Source organism: Leptopilina boulardi, unplaced genomic scaffold (genome assembly GCF_019393585.1).
Source record: "Leptopilina boulardi isolate dan_hultmark-lab unplaced genomic scaffold, ZJU_Lbou_2.1 LbouV2_211, whole genome shotgun sequence".
NCBI classification, from domain to species: domain Eukaryota; kingdom Metazoa; phylum Arthropoda; class Insecta; order Hymenoptera; family Figitidae; genus Leptopilina; species Leptopilina boulardi.
The window spans coordinates 794442-814359 of record NW_026137765.1 but is presented as its reverse complement, the minus strand read 5'-3'; the positions used below and the strand labels follow the sequence as shown (position 1 = coordinate 814359).

The 19918-nt window shown below is 27.2% G+C and overlaps 2 protein-coding genes across 7 annotated transcripts in view; both read right to left on the bottom strand.

The window, feature by feature from the left end:
* Positions 1-102: 102 nt before the first annotated feature.
* On the bottom strand, positions 103-3935 carry LOC127278815 (eukaryotic translation initiation factor 3 subunit B). Its single transcript, XM_051300720.1, has 11 exons — positions 3752-3935; positions 3104-3299; positions 2676-2988; positions 2239-2595; positions 2005-2147; positions 1781-1916; positions 1512-1707; positions 1242-1422; positions 925-1165; positions 725-833; positions 103-630 (listed from the first exon to the last, which is right to left on the bottom strand). Exons 1-11 carry the CDS (start codon positions 3885-3887, stop codon positions 530-532), a joined length of 2109 nt encoding a protein of 702 aa, XP_051156677.1. The 5' UTR covers positions 3888-3935; the 3' UTR covers positions 103-529.
* A 507-nt stretch (positions 3936-4442) lies between these two features.
* The window catches only part of LOC127278814 (inactive rhomboid protein 1), a 174160-nt gene continuing 158684 nt past the window's right edge, over positions 4443-19918 (bottom strand). For 4 of the 6 annotated variants that reach the window (XM_051300715.1, XM_051300716.1, XM_051300714.1 and 1 more), the window contains 10 exons: positions 14648-14982; positions 14180-14266; positions 13895-14062; positions 12468-12651; positions 11298-11534; positions 11150-11212; positions 10214-10404; positions 9815-10111; positions 9527-9680; positions 4443-8991 (listed from right to left, as the gene is read on the bottom strand). In XM_051300715.1, the coding sequence (XP_051156672.1) occupies positions 8560-8991; positions 9527-9680; positions 9815-10111; positions 10214-10404; positions 11150-11212; positions 11298-11534; positions 12468-12651; positions 13895-14062; positions 14180-14266; positions 14648-14982 (2148 nt within the window). In that variant the 3' untranslated portion in view covers positions 4443-8559. The remainder of the gene's footprint in view (positions 8992-9526; positions 9681-9814; positions 10112-10213; positions 10405-11149; positions 11213-11297; positions 11535-12467; positions 12652-13894; positions 14063-14179; positions 14267-14647; positions 14983-19918) is intronic. The other 2 variants (XM_051300718.1, XM_051300719.1) reach the window with 2 other exon arrangements.

Sequence of the window (19918 nt, the reverse complement as noted above, 5' to 3'; positions counted from 1 at the left end):
ATTATTGACTTAAACCTCTTAGACCTTATCGATAAATTCTTTAATTAAATACATAATATAAGGGATATTTTTTAAATTGGTATTGAAAAAAATAACTCGAGCTTCTTTTATACATATGATTTTTATTTTCATAGACGTCAGATAAATAATTTAAAAAAATTTGCATGATTAACATTTCATGGAATTCATTTTTCAAAGAAAATATTCTGTAGGGAATGTGGTAAAATTCATAAAATTTAATGCAGTTACGATTTCGTCTACTAAAATGCATAATGTATAAAAGGGGAAATTTATATTGCAAATGATAATTAAATGAAATTACTTGTCCATTACCGCAAATAATCAACATTTTATTGTTGATTAATTATTGGTAATAATGGAGAAAAAATTCCACACTCCTTTGAAAAGAGTAATTTTGAATTTTTTTTGTTTTGTTTTGTTTTGTTTATAATCACACACCGGCTCTCGAAAACTCAAGAGGTTTCCAATTAGGGCAAGTAAGATGATGTATGTACCTTTCCTGCAGTTTTTATTTGTCGTCAATGATAAAATTTTCTTCCTTTACGAAAAATTCCACAACTTCCTCCTCCACATTCTTTGTGTCCGAATCCAATTCATCCGTATCGATGTCTAAATTAACATAATAAAAACACATTAAATATTATGAAATATTAAATTGAAAAAAAGTATAAAATTTTTTTTTAATATTAAATTATTAACTCACGGTTACGTAATTCCATTCGTCTCTTCTTCTGACTATTCCATTCATCAATTCGTTTATTGCGATATTCTTCAAAAGCTTTCATTAAAGCACAACGCTTCTCGATTAATTCCTACACGGCAAAAAGAAGGAAAAAAAATGTATTAAATCTATTATTTCACTCGAATTGTGTTTTAGTTTCGGAATTTCACTTCAAAAATTACCTTGGAAGCGCGCGTAAGTCGCATTCGGTCTTTACTTTCGAATTGAGACGAATATTTCTTGAGATTCTTCTTAATCTCTTTGATTTGCTCAGCGGACAATAGTGACGGTGGTCGTGGACGCCACAAGAGTTGATTGAAACCATTAAGATTTATTCTTTTAAGGATACGTCCTTGGAATGTCCAAAGCCAATATCCGTTATCAACACTTGTTTTCCAACTGGACACAGCTGTTACTACGTAACTGAAAAAAAGAAAATTAATATTATTAAAAATGATATAATTTAAAAAATATTTTTAGATATATGTAATATTATTACCGTCCAGTGGGATCCCACTCAACATCGGAAGTTTGATAATGATCTGTGCAATTCATTACAGTGAAATCATTCGTATCGATGAATTCTAAAGCCCCTGACATTGATGTTAGACCAGCAAGAACAATAAATTGACCAGCAGGGGACCAGAAGAGATGATTGCAAGCTTTCTTCTCAAGTTTTTCTAAAAAAAAGAAGAAAAATTCGAATTTGCAAATTAATAAATATTGTAAAAATATATTTAAATTAAAATCGAATTTAAAAATAACATACTCAAAAGTGCAGGTTGATGTCCATATCGAACCTCGTAGAAACTAACGCTAACAGTTGGTACTTCACCGTGAATAATGGCAAATTTACAACCAACTGGCTCCCAAGCAAACGCATGAATTGGTTCTTTTATCTCCACACTGTCGACGGGAATCTCCTTTTCTCTCATGTGAAAGATTTCAAAGTTGTAGGACATTCCCTATTAAAAAAAAATGTCCTTTTTATAATATTTCTTTTTCTAAATTAAATTCAAATAAAACACAATTTCTTACACTGTATTTTTGTTCCGTTTTTTCTTTTCGTTTAGCAAAACGATCGACCTTCACGCAGAGATAATCTCCCGACTTTTGCCAAAATATCTTACAATCGGCAACATTGAACAAATTCTTGTTACGAATTTCATTACGACTGAAAATTAATATGAACAAAATTAAAATTTAATATAATTTTTTAAAAATTATTTCTTTCGAAGACTTTAAAATTTTTCAACACTCACTTTGGAATTTCCAAGAGAGTGACACGAGCGGGATTATTTTTGTCTTCTGGACGCCAATAAGCGAGAATATTATCTGTTGGTGACCAACCGAAATCTTGAATTCCAGCAATTTTAAAGCTCTTCTTGTCCAACAATCCAAATGACTGGAAATAATAATAAAAAAAAAACAATATAAATTAATATATCAGGAAACATATTTGCAAAATTTTAAATTTTGAAATTAAAAAATCATACCGGTGTTTCGTAGACACTCAAAAGATCTTCACCAATACATGCAAAATATTTATCATCATGTGACCAACGGAATAGAGGCCAAATTGAAGTTGCTTCTAAACAGAATGAACGTTTCTCTTGACCGGTGAAAATATCCCAAATGACAATTCGTTTTTGATCTGGACTTCCATCCGAGCGTGGTGTATAAGTGACAATATATTTTTCACATGGTGAAAAATCAACACACTCAACACCACGTTGACTAAATCTTGCTTGTTGGGTAAATCCTGGACCGCCCCAAAGTGCCACTCCAAGTTTGTGAAAAGTAACTAAATAAGTTCCCAGTTGTGACCATTTTATATAAGTTTCCGTCCATCTCTATTTTTAACGAAAAGAAAAATTATAATTTTTTTTCACAATTATTTTATTTTTTTTTTTTTTTAAATCACAATATTTACCATTCTCTCTTCCAATAATGAGGGTTCTGGTGCTGAATTTTGCCAAATTTGAACAGAAACTGCCGAACTATTGCCAGACAACACGGAGAATTGATCGTATGCATCTTGATCGAGCAAAAAAGAATGTAAATCTCCAGCGCCTTTGAAAGGTTGTGATATAGGTGGTTCCCAATCTTTTGAAATTTCCTCAAACTTTTTGAAATCAGTAAATAAATTTGTCTTGAATGTGTGTAATTTATCGATTTTATAATTATTCTCCTTAGCTACTGCTATCATAGCCTGATGTGGATTTTCAAATTCCAAAAAGATGTATCTGATAAAAATTATTTTTTACAATTAGAAAATATTTACTAATTTCAGTTTGTTTATTTTAACATTTACAATTATAAATATATATATATTTTTTTAAATGAAAATGAGAAATTTACCCTTTGGTTACTCCATTCTCGTTAACGGGAAACCATTTATTCACAATTGTGCCATGCTTTGAAAAGATTTTATCAATGACGACCGTGAGCTTCTCCTGCCGACTTGGCTCGACCTGAGGAACACCGTCGACAACAATCACAGATTCTACGCCATCAGTTTCAGATGGTTTTGTAATGAGGATATCTCCGAGAAGTTCTGTCAAAATAAAATTTTACAATATATAACCCCGTATTACTAAATTTTATTTTCATTACATTATTTATGTCTATATTTTTTAAATAACAAAATAAAATAAAAATATAACAATAAGATTAAATATTTTTAAAATAATTCTAAACGCTTGGTATTTAGTTTAAAAATTCAAGATGTCAGATGCCATAATTTTTGAGGTTATAATTTTCATTTTTATCAAAAAAAATTATAATTTCCATGAAATTGTTAATTTAAATGTATTGAAAAATATTTGACATTAATTAAAGTCCAATGTATTGTGTACAAATAAGTGTTTAGTTTTTCATTGATAGTGATAAAATAATAAAGCGTCTATTTTTAAGGTTATGTGAGAATATCACATTTGCGGCCATATGCATCCATGCTCCGAAAGGGTGCAACGTGCTGATTTTAATATATAAAATTTTCGTACATACCCTCATCGGAAATATCATCAACATAGTCCTCGGGATCACTGAAGTTTGGTTCTTCATCATCATTCACTGTATCGTCATTTGCTTTATTATTATCTTCGTTTTGAGACGATTTAACGACCGAACCTTTTTTTGCCATCTTGAAAACCTCTCAGCATCGTCAGCAGAGCAGTTGTTCAACGATGTCATCAGTCACTTCCTATTTCCTGGAAATTCTACAGCCCTCTGGTGGTGGTAATTACGAAATACTTTTTAAAAATTCAAAAAACAAAACGGAAAAAAATTATTTGGGTTTATTGATTGATTATCTTATACTAAATAATATAAATATTAATTACTTTATATAATAGTTTATCTATTTATTTATTAAATTCATAGATGCAATAGGTTGTTTTGAAGATTACTTCTATTTAATAGAAAAACACTTTATTCTCTTTAATGCTTTTACAAATTTTTTTTTATGATTATTAATTAATCAAATGATTAAAATTTTATTTAACGACTTCGTTCCCAAAAAAAAAAATTACCTAAATAACAATTTTTTCAAAAATACTCCCCAATAAGGGAATTAAAATGATTAAATACTATTTTTTGAATATTTAATAATTAATTTTTAATAATAATTATAATTAAATTCAATCTTTTGTGTCTAAAAACTGAAAATTAATTAAATAAATCTAACTTTCATAATAAGTAATTTTCTTTCTTTCTTTATTGTTATTAAATTAATATATTGTTTTTTTGTATGTATATATATATATATGTATATATATGTATATAACAGCGACAAGTACAATGTTTTTTTTTTTTCGTTATGATTAGCAATGATAATCATAATTGAAGATCTTACAGATGTACCGTTAAAATAAAAGCTGCGAAATAACAGAATAATAAATCGTAATTATAATTGTAATCGCATTATTTATAACTTTTTTTTTTAGTCCATCGTGAAATTTTACATTCTTATAGATACAGGGATACAGAAAAATAATACCGTACAATCGAGGTGCAATGCTCTTGGACTGTGTTAAAAGTATAAAACTGATATAAGGACAGATGGAAAAAGATAAAATTAAAAAAAAAAAAAAAGAAACAATCTGTCCTCTATCAAATTTTAAAAATTCTCTTTCGTTCTAGCGATAATCCACTCGAATCTTATATATTTTGATACATTTGCGTCGTTCAGTGTCATATATTTAAATCGAATTATCATTAAACATTATCGTATTGTTTTTGGTAAAAAGAAAAAAATTCTTTATTAAAAAATGTTCCAACTTTACCAGAAAAAATACGAGAAATTTGTAGCATATTTTTGTTTCTCACACAAAACGACGCTAAACGATCGCTTTCTACTTCGTGCGTGACTTTCCTTATTTTTATTATTAATATTTAGGATTAATAATTGTACCGTTAATTAGCGGATCCTATTTCCGATCGATATCGGATATTTTACACGCATGAATTTTATTTATGTATACTTCACTTGGTCCATTTTCGACGCAATCGTTTATATTTACAAAATCAAAATAAAAACCAAAAAAATATGTTTCGCTTGATCGAAAGTGAATCTGAAATACGAGAATTAAATTTAAATATTTTCCAATTTTGAAAATGAAAAAAAATTAATTAATAATTTTTAATAAATTGATTTATTATATACTTGAATGATTGATACTTGAACTTGTAAAAATAACAATAAAAATTTTCTTAACTACCAAGTTAAAACAAAGTACAATTTGCAAATTGTTTTTCGAAATTTTAACATTATTAGTTTTGTTTGCTCTTAATCACGAAACAGCATTTCACCTCGTTGAGTTTTCGGTATGGAAATATCGAAGTTATTCAATTTATTTTTTTCATCGCTTTTTTTTTAATCATACTATCTTTATGTGACACATTTACAATAATAACAATATGTTACTCGCCGTGAATCGCAACATTCGCTTTTCTCTCGCATCGTATGTATATATTTATACTATATATAATATATATATATAATTCGAAAAAGTTTGTGTTTTCTTCATTTTTATTCCTCTTAAAACTGTTTTTTTTTATCACAAAGTTTTCGAATTTATCGAATGTTAACGTTACGTACAGCAGTTCTTGTGGGCTTTTCATTCTCTCGATTGAATTTCTAAGTTTTTGTTTTTTTAATAATTTATTAAATGGTTTCCTTTTGTTCAATTACAGAAAATTTTTACTTTTTTTTTATAATAATAATAATAACCATTATTATTTATTAATATGTTTGCTGTTGCGTTGAATTTTTTGTAAATTTTTATAACTAATTTCAATTTTCATTTTTAAATCAAAAATATTTTATTTTCTTTCAACAATTTGACAATTTTATCATTGTTTATTTAATCTGAAGTATTATTACTGCTCAAAAAATTTTAACAATATCGCAAGAAATACTATTGCTTTTGCAACTTTTTTATTCTATAAAAAATTGCGTACGAAACAAAAATTGTTAAAAAGTAAATTTAAATAGATTTCTAGAAAACAATTTCTTTTTTTTTGTAAATATTGGTGTTACTTAAAGAACTCTGTGAAAATTATGTGCAGCTCTTCAATTGTTCTCCTGGAGAGAAAATATTTTCGGAAAAATCGTGTAAATTTACGTGAAACTTTTAATAATTTAATTGAAAAAATATACATGGTTTTTAATAATTAAATTTTAAATAATTTAATAAATTAAAAATTATTCATTTAATTCTTACTATCTTGATAAAACTGAATAAATAAATTTCAATTTAATTTTCTTTAAATCGAAATTTAGATTTTTTTTGACTTAAAAATGATGAGAGAAAATAATTTTTTTTCTCTATTTTTGTCCGCACAATTTTTTCGAAAAATATTTTTCCATAGGGCAGTTTTTTAAAAAATGAAATTTGAAAATTAATTCAGAATTAATTGAATTTGAATTCTACATAATTCGATAATGTAAAAAATGATAATTATATATTTAAATATACAAATATATAAAGTAAATAATTTACTTTACATTAACAATAAAAAAATTTTACAAATAAATAAATATATAAAATTTTAATATAAAATATACAAGTATAAAATCAAATAAAATCAAATAAAATCAAATATAAAAAAAGAGAACAAGAAGTTTAAAAATATATAAAAAAAAAATAATAATAAATAAAGTCACTTTCGCATTTAAGTCTTGCTTTGATTCTAAGTCTTGCGCTATACTTTCCTGAAAAGGCTGTATTTTTTTTTGTTTAGGAGAAGAGAGTTATTGAAAGAGAGAAGAGTGAAAATAATCAAGATCGCTGCACTGCAATATAAAAGGATTCTCAGCAGAGTGCTCTATGTTTTTTTTGTTGTTGTTGTTATTGTTGCTCTTTTGGAAAACTCGATAAAGAATAATTAATTAGATATATCAGTGGCTGTTTATAATAATTTATATAAACGCTAACATCGGACTTTCCGACGAATTCATTAATCTCTCTTCGTGGCACATTTGTTTTCTCTCTTGTACGTTCGACAAACTCGTTCCCTCAAATACACTTTACGACTTAACTAAACGATTCGATAAACGAATAGTAAAGTAGATGCACTTTTTTTCCATTACCCATTTATTATAATAAAATACACATTCACGACGTTATTGATAAATTTAGTCTTAGAATTCTTAAACGATTTTGCGTATGTGCGCGTGGGTACCTACAAGTTCGATACCTAACCACGTGTATCATTCGTGACAGTCTATTTATTTTTTTTTATATATATATACAATCGCAGAAAAATTGATTAAGAGTTCTTGATATATTTGTGTCTTTTGTTCTCGCGCGCATTTTTTTTTTCAAAACAATTTTATCCCAAAATGAAAACTTTCCCAATTTTTTTTTGCACACTTTCTTGAATTTGAATCAAAAAGATATACACATTTATGTGAATTATTTGAAGCTGCTCGATATGTCGTTCTTAGGACGACATATATGGGAGACGCGGAAAAATAATTGCCAAACACTTTCGAAATGTTTTTTTTTTGCTTCTTCTAAACCTATAATATTTTAGTAAGGTCGTTTCCACAAGGTATGTAACAAGATAGTCACTGGGTTTGCTTTCTTTTTTTTGTGTTAAATATGTACAATTTGACTTTTTTTTTTATTAACAAGAGAAAAGGGACACATTTCCTTTTCTTTCACTATTTAAAAAAGAAAAAAACGAAACAAAACTCGATGACGAAGAATTGGAAAAGGATTTACCGGGGGAGGGACAATATTAAGAAACTGCCTCCGACTCTATCAAAAAGGATCCGGCGATTTCTTCATTATAATGAATACCTAATATTTACAAATTTCATCGACTTTCGCTAGTGTGAAAATTTTTTTTTTCGAAATTCTCCTTCCGTGGAATTCGAGGGTATGATCGTTTTAATTTTTGTTTGTTTGTTTGTTAAGGCATTGCTATTTGCCGTCAGTCGGCGAACAAGAGTTCTTTTATTTGGCAGTAGCGAGAAAGATAGAAGCGAATAATTTTTTTTTTTTGCAGTCGAATATCTATGCAGAATTTCGTATCTTCTCTTTCAAATGAGTGTCTCTTTGTTTCTTTACGAAAATAGCTTCATTTTCGGGGAAAATGTAAATTTTTTTTTCCTTTGTCTCTCTTCATCAATATTTTTTGTTTACTCTTCATCCTCGAGATCGTTCGCTACCGTCTGAGTAGTGTCCAAGAGTAAAGATTGCCGCCAAAATTTTAAATTGTAATTGATCATTAAGGATGTAAAAACGAGCGTTGATTTGGGGGCCGAACGGTACTTCGCGCTCGACTGGGAACCGCGGCCCCATGTGTCATACAGATTCTTCTCTCTTGAAATTAATATTCTGCGAGGCACAGAAATCGCGTGTAAATGGAATGCAATTGAATAGTTTACATATTTCACATTCGTAAACTGGAATGTTGTAAAATAATGCAAGAAGCAATGTGAAGAGACCGACAATTAAAATTGTACAAATCCAAATTAGAAGAACTTTTCTTCGACGATCATAATGGCCAAATGAAATAAATGGCATAAAGGCATAGGCTGCGAGAAAACCAAAAATAAAACCAAATAAATGTGCGTAATTGTCCACCCATGGTAAAACGCCAAGCATCAAGAGAACCACGAGAATTATTATTAGCTTGAAAAGTGCTCTTCGCGGATATTTTAACATTGGCCAACAGTGAAGAATCTCGACAATCAACGTTGCCAGGAGTGCAAAATGCGCGCCCGCTGGACCCACCTGAAACATTAATTAAAAACAATTTTTTTTTCATTTATTAATTAAAGTGTTTATCTTTGACAAAGATAGAGATATAAAAAAAAGTTTGCAAGAATATAACATTTTTTTTCCAATTAATTAAAACTCAAGAAGCCCTTTTTATAAAACTTAAAAACTAAATAAACTTGATTATTCTCAAAAAGAATATTTTGCTATTTTCAAATTCTACTTTTTCGTAAAATATTTTTATTTGCTTTTTTTTGAGAATAATTTAATCAAGTTATTATTCTTGTCTCTCTATGTAATGGTTTTGAAATATTATTTGAGAAAAATGTCAATTATTTTAAAATTCAAATTATGCATATTCTAATTTTGAAACGATTCACATTTTTTTTCTTTTATTATGAAAACAAAATTTTCACAAAATTTCTTATTGCAAACATTTATCTAATGAAAAAAAAAAATGCAAATTACTAAAGCAAAAATTAGAGTTTTTAAAAAATTTACCTTTTTTAACAAAAATTTAATTGCAAAATAACTAATTAAGTAAAATTACCTCAGCTCTGTAGGGAATGAATATTGCACTAGCCAAATTCCCAGCAAAAGCACCAATAAAGTAAATTAGCGCAATTCGCAGGGAACCAGTCAATTTTTCCAAGTCTCTCATAAGAAAATATTGCACGAATAATGTGATGGCAAGATGAAGAACTCTGTAATCAAAGAAATAAAACAATAACAATATTATTAATTAATTAAAGTAATGCCATTAACTAAATAAATTTTTTATCTCATAAGTAGAAAAAATTCTAATTTATAAAAAAAAAAGTTATTTTATTCCTCTTACCCAGCATGAAGAAAAATTGTCGTAAACAATCTGTAGAATTGATCGGGCCATTCGGGATGTAAAAATGGCACCATTCCACAAACATCATGTAGACATTCAACTTGTGAACAGAGTGAGGCCTCATCATGAAAATAGCCATGTACAAAGTCACAATATTCCTTTGTCGTAATTCTACACATTCCATGAATACCAATACAACAAGGATGTCCAATTACTTCGCAAACCATATGCTCAGCCATTTTGTCTTTGTAACGACCCACGGGAAAATTACTATTACCATCTTGATTGAAATTACCACTGAAAATGAATAGAAAAAAAGAGAGAATTTAGAAAAATACAATTTAAAACAGTATTTAAATGAAAATTGATTTTATTTTGAAAAAAGAAAAAAAAAGCTACCTAAATCTTTGACTAAATGGATTTGTCTTTCGACAAATTGGCCATTTGGTAATATCATCAGGCCATTCATATGGTGCAATACTTGCTGGTGCATCGCAAAATTTTGGATCAAGTCCACAAACCGATCCACTTATTCTTCCACCGGGTCCATTGTCGCCGGGTCCCCATTTTTTCCACGTTGATATTGTATTCTAAATTTTATAAGCGTGACAATTAATTTATTACAGTCCTAGTAATGAAACACATTAAAAATATGATCAATATTTTGTTCAATTAATAAATAATAAAAATAAATAAAAATTGTAATTAAGTCATAATTCTTCCTTTTACCAATTTAAATGTTATTCATTCCAAAAAAAAAAAAATTGTCATTTATAATAATTTTTTACGTTTACTTAAAACAAAAAATTTTGTAATTTCTATTTTTAGAAAAAATTTTAATTATCATATCTACTTTATTTAAATATTCATTTTCTGAACATTTTCGTTTATCAAAAAAAGTTCCATTTATCCAACAAGTTTTTTAGACCTACAATATTAATGTTTTTGAAAATGGAATAATTATAGCGCTACCGCTACTTCATTTGTAAAATAAATGAATATTTGAATCCAAAGCACATGAGGTTAAATGAAAATTTTCAAAAAAAAAATTAAGAATTATGACTATCATTATTTTTTAAGGCAAAAAAGAAGAAATTATATTAAAAAAATATTTCTCTGAAAAAATTCGAGGTAAAAAAAAGACAACAGTCAAATAGAATAAAAAAAAAAATTAAAACTAATTACTACTGGTAAAAAGTGTCTATTTTTGTTAGACTTTAATTAAAATAAAAATTAAACGAAAATTTGTGAAATTACAACAAAATAAGATTAATAAAAAAAAAGAATCATGGAGATTATTTTTTGTTCTTTTTTTCGATGTGTTCTGATTATTACCGTCATTGTTGATCTCAATCCCCGGATCAGTTGGGTTGGAAAAGACAAATTAATATTATAAATCTAGGCGAGAGTATAATAGTCAATTGTGAAAATTGGAATAAAACAGCCATATTTAATGGCTGTTAAATTTAGAAAATATACTCACTGAACAATCGGCTTTGCTTGATTGAACACAACCAGAATCGTCATTTCTAATACAGCAGGCAGTGTCTCTTTCCCTTTCTCTCCACATGTCAATTTCTTTAAGAATTTTTATATCTCTTCGCATACAAGGAGCAAATTTCGCACCCAAATGAATTAAATCCGCTGCCCTTGGACCAATCCAAAGATTTGATGGTTCTTGATAGTCGACTTGTTGTAAAGAAAGACTCGTAACGAGTACCTAAAAATTGATTTTAAACAATATTGTATTATATTAATAATTATTTTTGAAAAATTGTAAATCCAAAATAAAACGAGAAAAAATTCGAATAATTTCGAGTTTTAGATACCTTTTGAAAAAAAGTATTTTAATTTTAGTTCAAATGGAACTTTAATTTTAATTCACAAATGAAATACAAAAAGAATAGAAAAAAATAGTGATTTTGTATAAAATGAGCAATTGATTAAAAGATTTTTGTGCAATTAATGTAATTCAACAGGCCTTTTCTTCTCTCTTTGAGGTGACCATTCCAGTAATTTGACCTCGTAAAGGGTGATTTTATTTCATTGTTCTTTGGTGCTAATAAATTGCATCAACGTAGCTATTTGTACGTGAAGTCGACGGGGATGAATGGAAATTAATTCGGGAACAAACGTGATTTTGCAATTGTATACATTGGTACAGAATCGAGAAAATGGATTTAATCGATGGGAGAGACTATATTTATGAATAACGAGCTTACAAAATGTAACTCTCTCATGATTATTTATAAAGGAACATTTATATCTCACTCACAAGTTTATGATACACGACTCTTGTTACTTTTGTAATCTCTGTGAATATTCAAATTTTTATTATCTATTAATTTTAACAAATTAATTAATTTAAATTCCGCAAACAATTTGTATTTCTAATAATAGACAAAAAAAAAATTTTCGTTTAATTAACTGTAGTAAAAAAAGAAAAATGACATTTAATATAAGAAAAAGAAACGAATATAGAAATTAGAATATTTTATATTTATCGGAAGGAAGATGAAAATTTGAACAAATGCCAGGAGAGGGAAAAATTTTTGGCCTCGGAATTTCTCAAAGAGATTTTTTGTGTAGTTCTTTTTTTTTTGAATTATGTTACCGCATTGAAAATATAAAATGAATTTTAAAAAATTCTTACCAGTCCTGATTTTTGAGTGAGACCCATTCCAATTGGACCGAATCCATAACAAGCAAGTGAAATGATTAAAATTAAAATTTGAACAGTTGTAATCCAATATGTGAAATAAGGTCGGTGATCTTCAAAGTCATCTAACTGCTTTCTCACGTCTGGTTTATGCGCTACACTTTTTCGAAATGATCGTCTGAAATTCAAATATAAATTCAAATTTTTAGATTTAATTAATAAGAGAAAATTTATTAGATTTGAATTTCCATTTTTTATTACTTTTTACATTTCGAGATGAACAGAAAGAAATATGAAATAAAACTTGAAAAATTACTTTAATTTTTTTTTTTTTTACTTCAAGTTTGATCTTTATCATTTTATCCGTTTTATTGTAGCAGATAAATTTGAGGAATTTAACTTCATAAAAGAAGAATTTTTTGAGGATGGAGGTAACCGCGCTACTATTTTATTACATTCATTGCGTTCTAGAAGAGGGAACGACGACATTCTTGAAATGTCTCTGTGATATTCGTTTGACCCTTTCGTTAAAAATTTTTATAGCCAAAGAAGAGAATGACATTTGAGACTAAGTTTCCCTTCTTGAGTCTCGTTTGAAAATTTCTCTCCTTTTTCTTTTTTTTTTTCTTCTTATACTCTTCTCGCTTTACATGCTTGACGTGCTCTAATTTTTAACCAACACGCGACTTATGTATTAACATTTAAACATGATATTTAAGGTAAAGTTCCATTCACGACAGTTTCGAACAAAAATTTACTATAGAAATCAGGAAAAAATTTATTTCAAAGAAAAATATTAAATTTATAATTTTTTAAATAAATAAATAATTTTTGTTTAATTTAAAACAGAAATGTAAGAAAGATTTTTTTTTGTTCAATAAAAAATAAAGAAAACTAAATCTTTTTTCTATGAATAAAAATAAAAGTAAATTACCTTTAAGAATGATTGAATGTTTGATAAATATGTTTTGAATAGTACGCATGAGAAATATAATTTCTATTCAAATTGCATCTGCAGTATGAAAATTTTCTAATTACACTTGTCGGAAATATGTATAACTAATTTATATGGATTTAAATGTATTCTACTAATTTGAAATTCATTTCTATACCTAAGATCAATGGAAAAATTGTGCAAATAAGGAATAACGTCTAGTTTTCTTTTTTTCTGGAGAAAAAATAAATTACAGATTCAGAAAATACAAATTATTCTTCTATTTGAAATTTACTGTATAAAAAATTCTAAAAATACAAAAAATATGTTCTTTAATATATTAAAAAATTTTATTTTTGTATAATTTTATATTTAATCGTCGTCCTATTTTTATTTTTTCTTTAATTTTTCTTATAATCGATTTTCCTGAAAATATCCAAATAAAAAAGTGTTTCGTGATTTATTTAATTAAAATTAAATAACCTACCCGAAAAATCTGCCAACAATTCCCATTCCATATAATCGACGATTACTGTTATCGAAAATCCTGTCAATAGTCGCCGGTGATATTCTCTTTCCACCAATTTCTTTTCTTAAAGTGACACCTTCTATGGGATGAACTTCAATGTCGGAATTCGCATACTCTTGTCTCGTTCTAAAGGAAAAAAAAAATCATTTTTTACATAAAAATTCTAATTAGCAAATAAATACAAATTATTATTAAAAGAAAATATCAACGTTTCAATAAAAAATTGTTAATAATTAAACACACCTTGAAATATAATGGTCCCTCGTAATAGAGCGAGGTCTTCTATTTTGTCCATCGATTGACGATCTCTCATCCGTTTGAAATGAAAACCTAAAGAGAAAAATTAGTTTAATTCTTGCAATATAATAATAATAAATTGAAATAATTAATTTACATATTGAGTTAAAATATTTTTTTACTTATTTTAATTGCCAACAAAATTATTTCTTTTTTTCCAAGAAAAAAAAAAAAAAAAATTGGTTAAAAATGGAAAATGTTTTAGTTTTTTCAAAAATATTTTTATATGTAAAAAGAGTGGGTTTATATTTTTGTGGGAGACATTGGTACATGTGTGGGCAATAAATTTTAAGTATTAGAGTTTTATAAGGATTGCAAAAAATAAAAAAAAAAAAATAAATAAATAAAAGAGAAAAAAGAAAAAGCTCTCGGTATTGGACAAGCGACAAGCAATATTTTTCCAAAGCGTCTCACCTCAATAATTCTTCTGAGGTGTCACGTTCGGTTGCAGGTGCAGCTTCATGGAATTCTGCAGCTGCGTTAGTAACTCCATCCTCTTTTGTCGTCGAAGTAGAGGATGATGATTGCTCTACCTGGACGTGTGATTGTTGTTGCTGAGGTAGCAATGACGATGGTGGTGCCGGTGGTGCTGGTGGTCTTTCAAAAAATGAATCTTCCTCTTCAACACGTGTTTCTTGCGTCAAGGAACTTTCATCCGCTCTAGTGCTCGTTGATAATGTTCCAGGTGGAAAACTTCTTGATTTCGAACGAGTCTCAGGTCTCTCCTTTGGCCTCGGACGAGTCAGTGTCTAAAATCAAGGCAATAAAAGCAAATTAATTCTTTTCTTTCCTCAAAAAAAATTTAAACTAATTAAATTTATTTATTTACAAATAAATAAAAACAAGTTGTAAATTCAGATGTTCATTACATGAACATTTTGCTTCCTCTTTACGATTAGCAAAAAAATTTTGCTTCCTTTTTGCTTTTTTGAAATAAACATACAAAAATAATATAATAATATAAACATTTAAGTACCTATACATTTGAGTTAAATTTAAAGAATTTACACACACACATACATACATACATCCGGACAATTGATTAGGATATCATATAACATGTTTCTATATAGAGAAAAATTTGTTTCCGACACTTTGAAAATTTTTATAAACGAAAGGACTACAAAGCTTCCTCCACGAGGAAGCAAAAAATCGAAAAAAATTTATTATTCTTATTCTCTTACAATTTAGGTTCAATTGGTAGATTTTTTTTAAGGTATTTTGTGTTGTTTAAAGGTAAAAAAATAATAGAGACCTGCTGTTTAATTTTATTTGACTTTGTAAGGGATTTTTTCATTTTCCAGGAAAACATTCTATCCACAGTACAAGTAGTAGTACAAGTAAATATTTAGTTGGACGGATTTGCAATTTTGTTAGTAGTACAAGAAAATATTTAGTCAGACATTCTTGATTTAACCTTCAAACGACCTTGAACGACCTTGACTTGACCTTGAATGACCGTGACCGTCAAATGACCTTGAATGACCTTGAATGGCATTGACCTTGAGTCATACTTTTAAAGCACTTCTAAATTTTTTCAGTGGTTCAAATAAATATTTAGCCAGACATTCTAAACGTTTGAAATTTTCTCAGTAGTATCACTCAGTAGTATTACTCAGCAGTAGTACAAGTAAATATTTAGTCAGACATTCTTGATTTACCCTTCAAATGACCTTGACCTTGAGTCATACTTTTAAAGCACTTCTAATATATATATATATATATATAATATAAAAATTTATCGTAATTATATTTTAAAATTCACTTTTTAAAAAGAAAAAAAATTTAATGAAATTTAATTTTGATTAATTTTATTTCTGACTTCATTAATACATGTTCTTTCAAATTTCTTATTAAATGAATAATTTCAATTGATACAAAATTTTATTGAAATTCGTAAATTTAATTTATCAACTGAATTATAATTTATAAATTTAATTTATCAACCGAATAATAATTTATAAATTTAAATAATTATAATTTATAAAACTGATTGATAAATTTAATTTTATAAAATTGATTGATCAATTAAATTTTAATTTGATTGTAAATTAAGAATTGAATATTAAATAGCCATAGAAATTTTCAAGTATTATCTTTCAAATTTTCGGGAATTTTTTTTATTTTCTATAAAAATGTGGAAAATAAATTAATTTTCAAAAATGTTTAATATCGTTTTTGACTATATATAGAAAATTTTTCAAATATAAAAGGATGGATTGAAATTGATCGTTTTCAATTTTGTTCCACCTATATATGAGAGAAAGAGAGTCAACGAGTTCAACTTCAAAGAATATATAATTTGAAAATCTACTTTTCATGTCAGTAGTCAGAATCTTTATATATTGAAAATGTCGATATTTTTGAAAGGTAAAAGCGACAGTCGATTTAATTTCAAGATAAGGGGGAATGTCTCCTCGACAATTTTGACGGTGAGAAGAAAAAGAAAAAAATGAAGAGAGTGAGAGAGAGAGAGAGAGGGGGGGAGATTGAAATTGATAAGGAAGATGGTGATAAGCTGTAGCCACGACGCTATCTTATTTCTGCATTTCCTACTTCCGGATCTTGTGGGGCAAATTCGCTTCGAGGAATATGATTGTTCCTTTGCCGCGCAGTGTGCCATTTCTAAATATATATATATATATATATATATATATATATATATATATGCACTATTTCCCTTATCTAAAATTGTCGTCTTATAACACTAACCCCTTACTAATTAGCCTTCTCCTATATACCTAGGACTAAAACTTGCTAGTTGTTTCATCTCGATACGCCAGATTGCTACCTCCTATTTTCACTAAAATGAAGTCAGTATTCCAATGTTCAAGTTTTGTCGCACAAATGAAAATTTCCTTCCTGATAAAATTATATCCTCCATTTTAAAACATAATTCAATAATATATCGTTTCTCAAATTCAAATATAGAAATTTTTTTCAAAATTATTTTGCCCGTCTTTATTAAATAAATAAAAAATAAAATTATTTAAACTTTTTTTAAATTACTTTTCGAATGTGAATTGCAATTTATGAGAGTATAAATATTTTTCCAATTAATTTGTTTTTAAATAGTTTGCAATTTTTATTTTCTAATTAATTTTATTGATTTGAAAAAAGTTTTCTTTTTTTTTTTTGAAAAAAACCTTCTTTTGTTTGAAGAATCAAATGTAAACTCAATTAAATTTAATGAAATTGGTTGTTTTAGTAGTGTGCGGTAATAGAGCGATGAAGGGAGAAAATCAATTAGGGACGATCGATTTCAGAAACTGTACTGAAATACAATGCAATTAACTACATTCATTAAGGATGCCTAGTTTGATGGTCCAATAGGAAGAAGGAATGTTAGGGGCGGGGGTTTGGTGGTTATATCTTCTCTATATGCATATATATATATATATATATATATCCTGCTGAGACAACGTTTCGATATTATTATGTAATGCCAAAGTAGCAGCCGGCTTAGATCCTATTATCGATATTATCAGTTTTGCATTTGGAATACCGTTTCATAGCTCGTTTGTGTTGTTCGGAAAATTCAATATATTATTCCCTCTATATTGACTATCATCAGAGAGCTTCAGATTTCCCAAATTATATATATATACATGTATATAGAAAATAGTTTTCTTAAATCAAAGAAAATTTTATTTATTAAACAAAATTTTACAGTATAATTTTTTTTATTTATTTAAATTTTAATTTAATTTTAATTAAAGGATAAGGGGGAATAATTATTATTAAGCATAATAATAAGAATCACCCTTTTTGTAATTTTCTTCAATTTGAAGAAGTTTATCATACATTTTTTTTATTTTTACATTTATTTTTTGAATGTATTTTTTGTGAAACTATTTAATTAAAATGATTTTTTTTTAATTTAAGTAAATCTAGTCAAAGTGAATTTTAGTCGAGCAGAAGGTTTCTGAATCCATATAGTTTTAGTAGTAGAAGTCAAGTTTAGTCAGACAAAACCTTCTAATTCAAGGTATAATGTAGATACAAGTAGTTAAAATTAGTTTTAGTCAGATAAAACTTTTTCGAATAAATGTAATTGTATTCAGTATTAATTAAGAGATTTTAATAATATACAATTAAAACAAGTAGTTAAAGTCAGTTTTAGTCAGACAAAGTATTGTGGAATTAATGTAAATATATTCTCAGTAGTAAAGGGCAGTTTTAGTCAGACTCATTTGCTTAATTTAAGTAATAGTAGTAAAAATAAATTATTGTTAGACGTTGTCAGTAGTATAAGATAATTTTAGTCAGACGGAACTTTTCCGAATGTAATTGCATTCTCAGTAGTAAAAATCACTATTAGTCAGAAAAGGGGATTTCATTTTATATACAATTTACGTACAAAATCGTTAAAGTAACTTGTATATATAAGCATGAATAAATTCGTAAAACTTAAAAAAAATATTGTAAAAAATTATATTTTGTTCTTTGATATGGTTATTGGTTAAGTAGTGTCAAGTATTCTTGACTTTTCTCTGGGGTTGGTTACTATGGAAGATATTTCTGTATAATATGATGTTTGACTCGGCGGATGAGCAAACAAAAAAAAACAAAAGATCCTACTCGTCTTTCTCAATTGGAATAAAAGAAAATATTTACTTATTTAATTCAAAAATCGCATTTTTCATATTCCCAAAAAATATTCTCAATTTAAATCACATGATGACTAAAAATAATTGACAAATAAATTAATATATAATTAATATGTAATTAACAAATTATTATAACAATTAACATATTAAATAATTAAAAAATCCAGGATAAAAAACAAATATTTGTCAGTTTTTCTTATGATTGTAAATAATTATTTTTTCCTACAAAAAAAGGTAGAAAAATCCAGTTGATAATTTTTGTTCTCTCTAGCTTACGCCCAGACAGTTAGGAAATTTACTTTACTTCGTAAAGTTCCTGCCAGCAATATTGTGTATTTTCTCGTCTGAACCGGACGTCGTAGACTATGTTTACGGAGTTTATACGTCGACATAAACTTCAGCTAAAGTATGGGATCAACTAAATTCAGTCTAGCCAGGTGCTTTCGAAGCCAGTAGCAATAGCCCTCCAAAATAATACCAAACTTTACTATACACTTTTTTGTATATGTATAAAATTATGTTTTCTTTTTAAAAATTGTAATTAAAATGCACGAATAGTCCAACAACTCCTCAAGTGTGTATTATTTTTTAAAATATTTAAATAAGGTGTTCCACAGTAGTGATTTGTTATAACTATACATTTAAAAATAAAAATTCTTTTACAATTAGTTAATTCTAATTTGAGTCTAGCTTAGTGTCTTTTTAGTAGTAATAGGGGTCTTCCTCTACTCGTATTTGTCTGGCAAATTTTTTCTATACTTTTAGGTGTATTTTGTGCAAGAAATTGCAATAAAATAGTCTGCTTAAGAAAAATTGAATTTTTTTGAAAATTTTTTTTTGACGAAATTTGCTTTAATGGTCGTAAAAATGGTGTTCCTCTACTTGGATTTGGCTGTCAATTTTTTTCTACACTTTTAGGTGTATTTTGTGCAAGAAATTGCAATAAAATAGTCTGCCTAAGAAAAATTGAATTTTTTTGAAAATTTTTTTTTGACGAAAATCGCTTTAATGGTCGTAAAAATGGTGTTCCTCGACTTGGATTTGGCTGTCAATTTTTTTCTACACTTTTAGGTGT

What these genes read in the sequence shown, in the direction of transcription:
- LOC127278815 (XM_051300720.1), bottom strand. Translation starts at nt 3,887, where the DNA reads ATGGCAAAAAAAGGTTCGGTCGTTAAATCGTCTCAAAACGAAGATAAT. An exon ending in TGAGTGTCTACGAAACACCG is followed by an intron (nt 2,148 to 2,238) that starts GTATGATTTTTT and finishes TATTATTTCCAG; the next exon opens with TCATTTGGATTGTTGGACAA. An exon ending in ACTCTCTTGGAAATTCCAAA is followed by an intron (nt 1,917 to 2,004) that starts GTGAGTGTTGAA and finishes ATTAATTTTCAG; the next exon opens with TCGTAATGAAATTCGTAACA.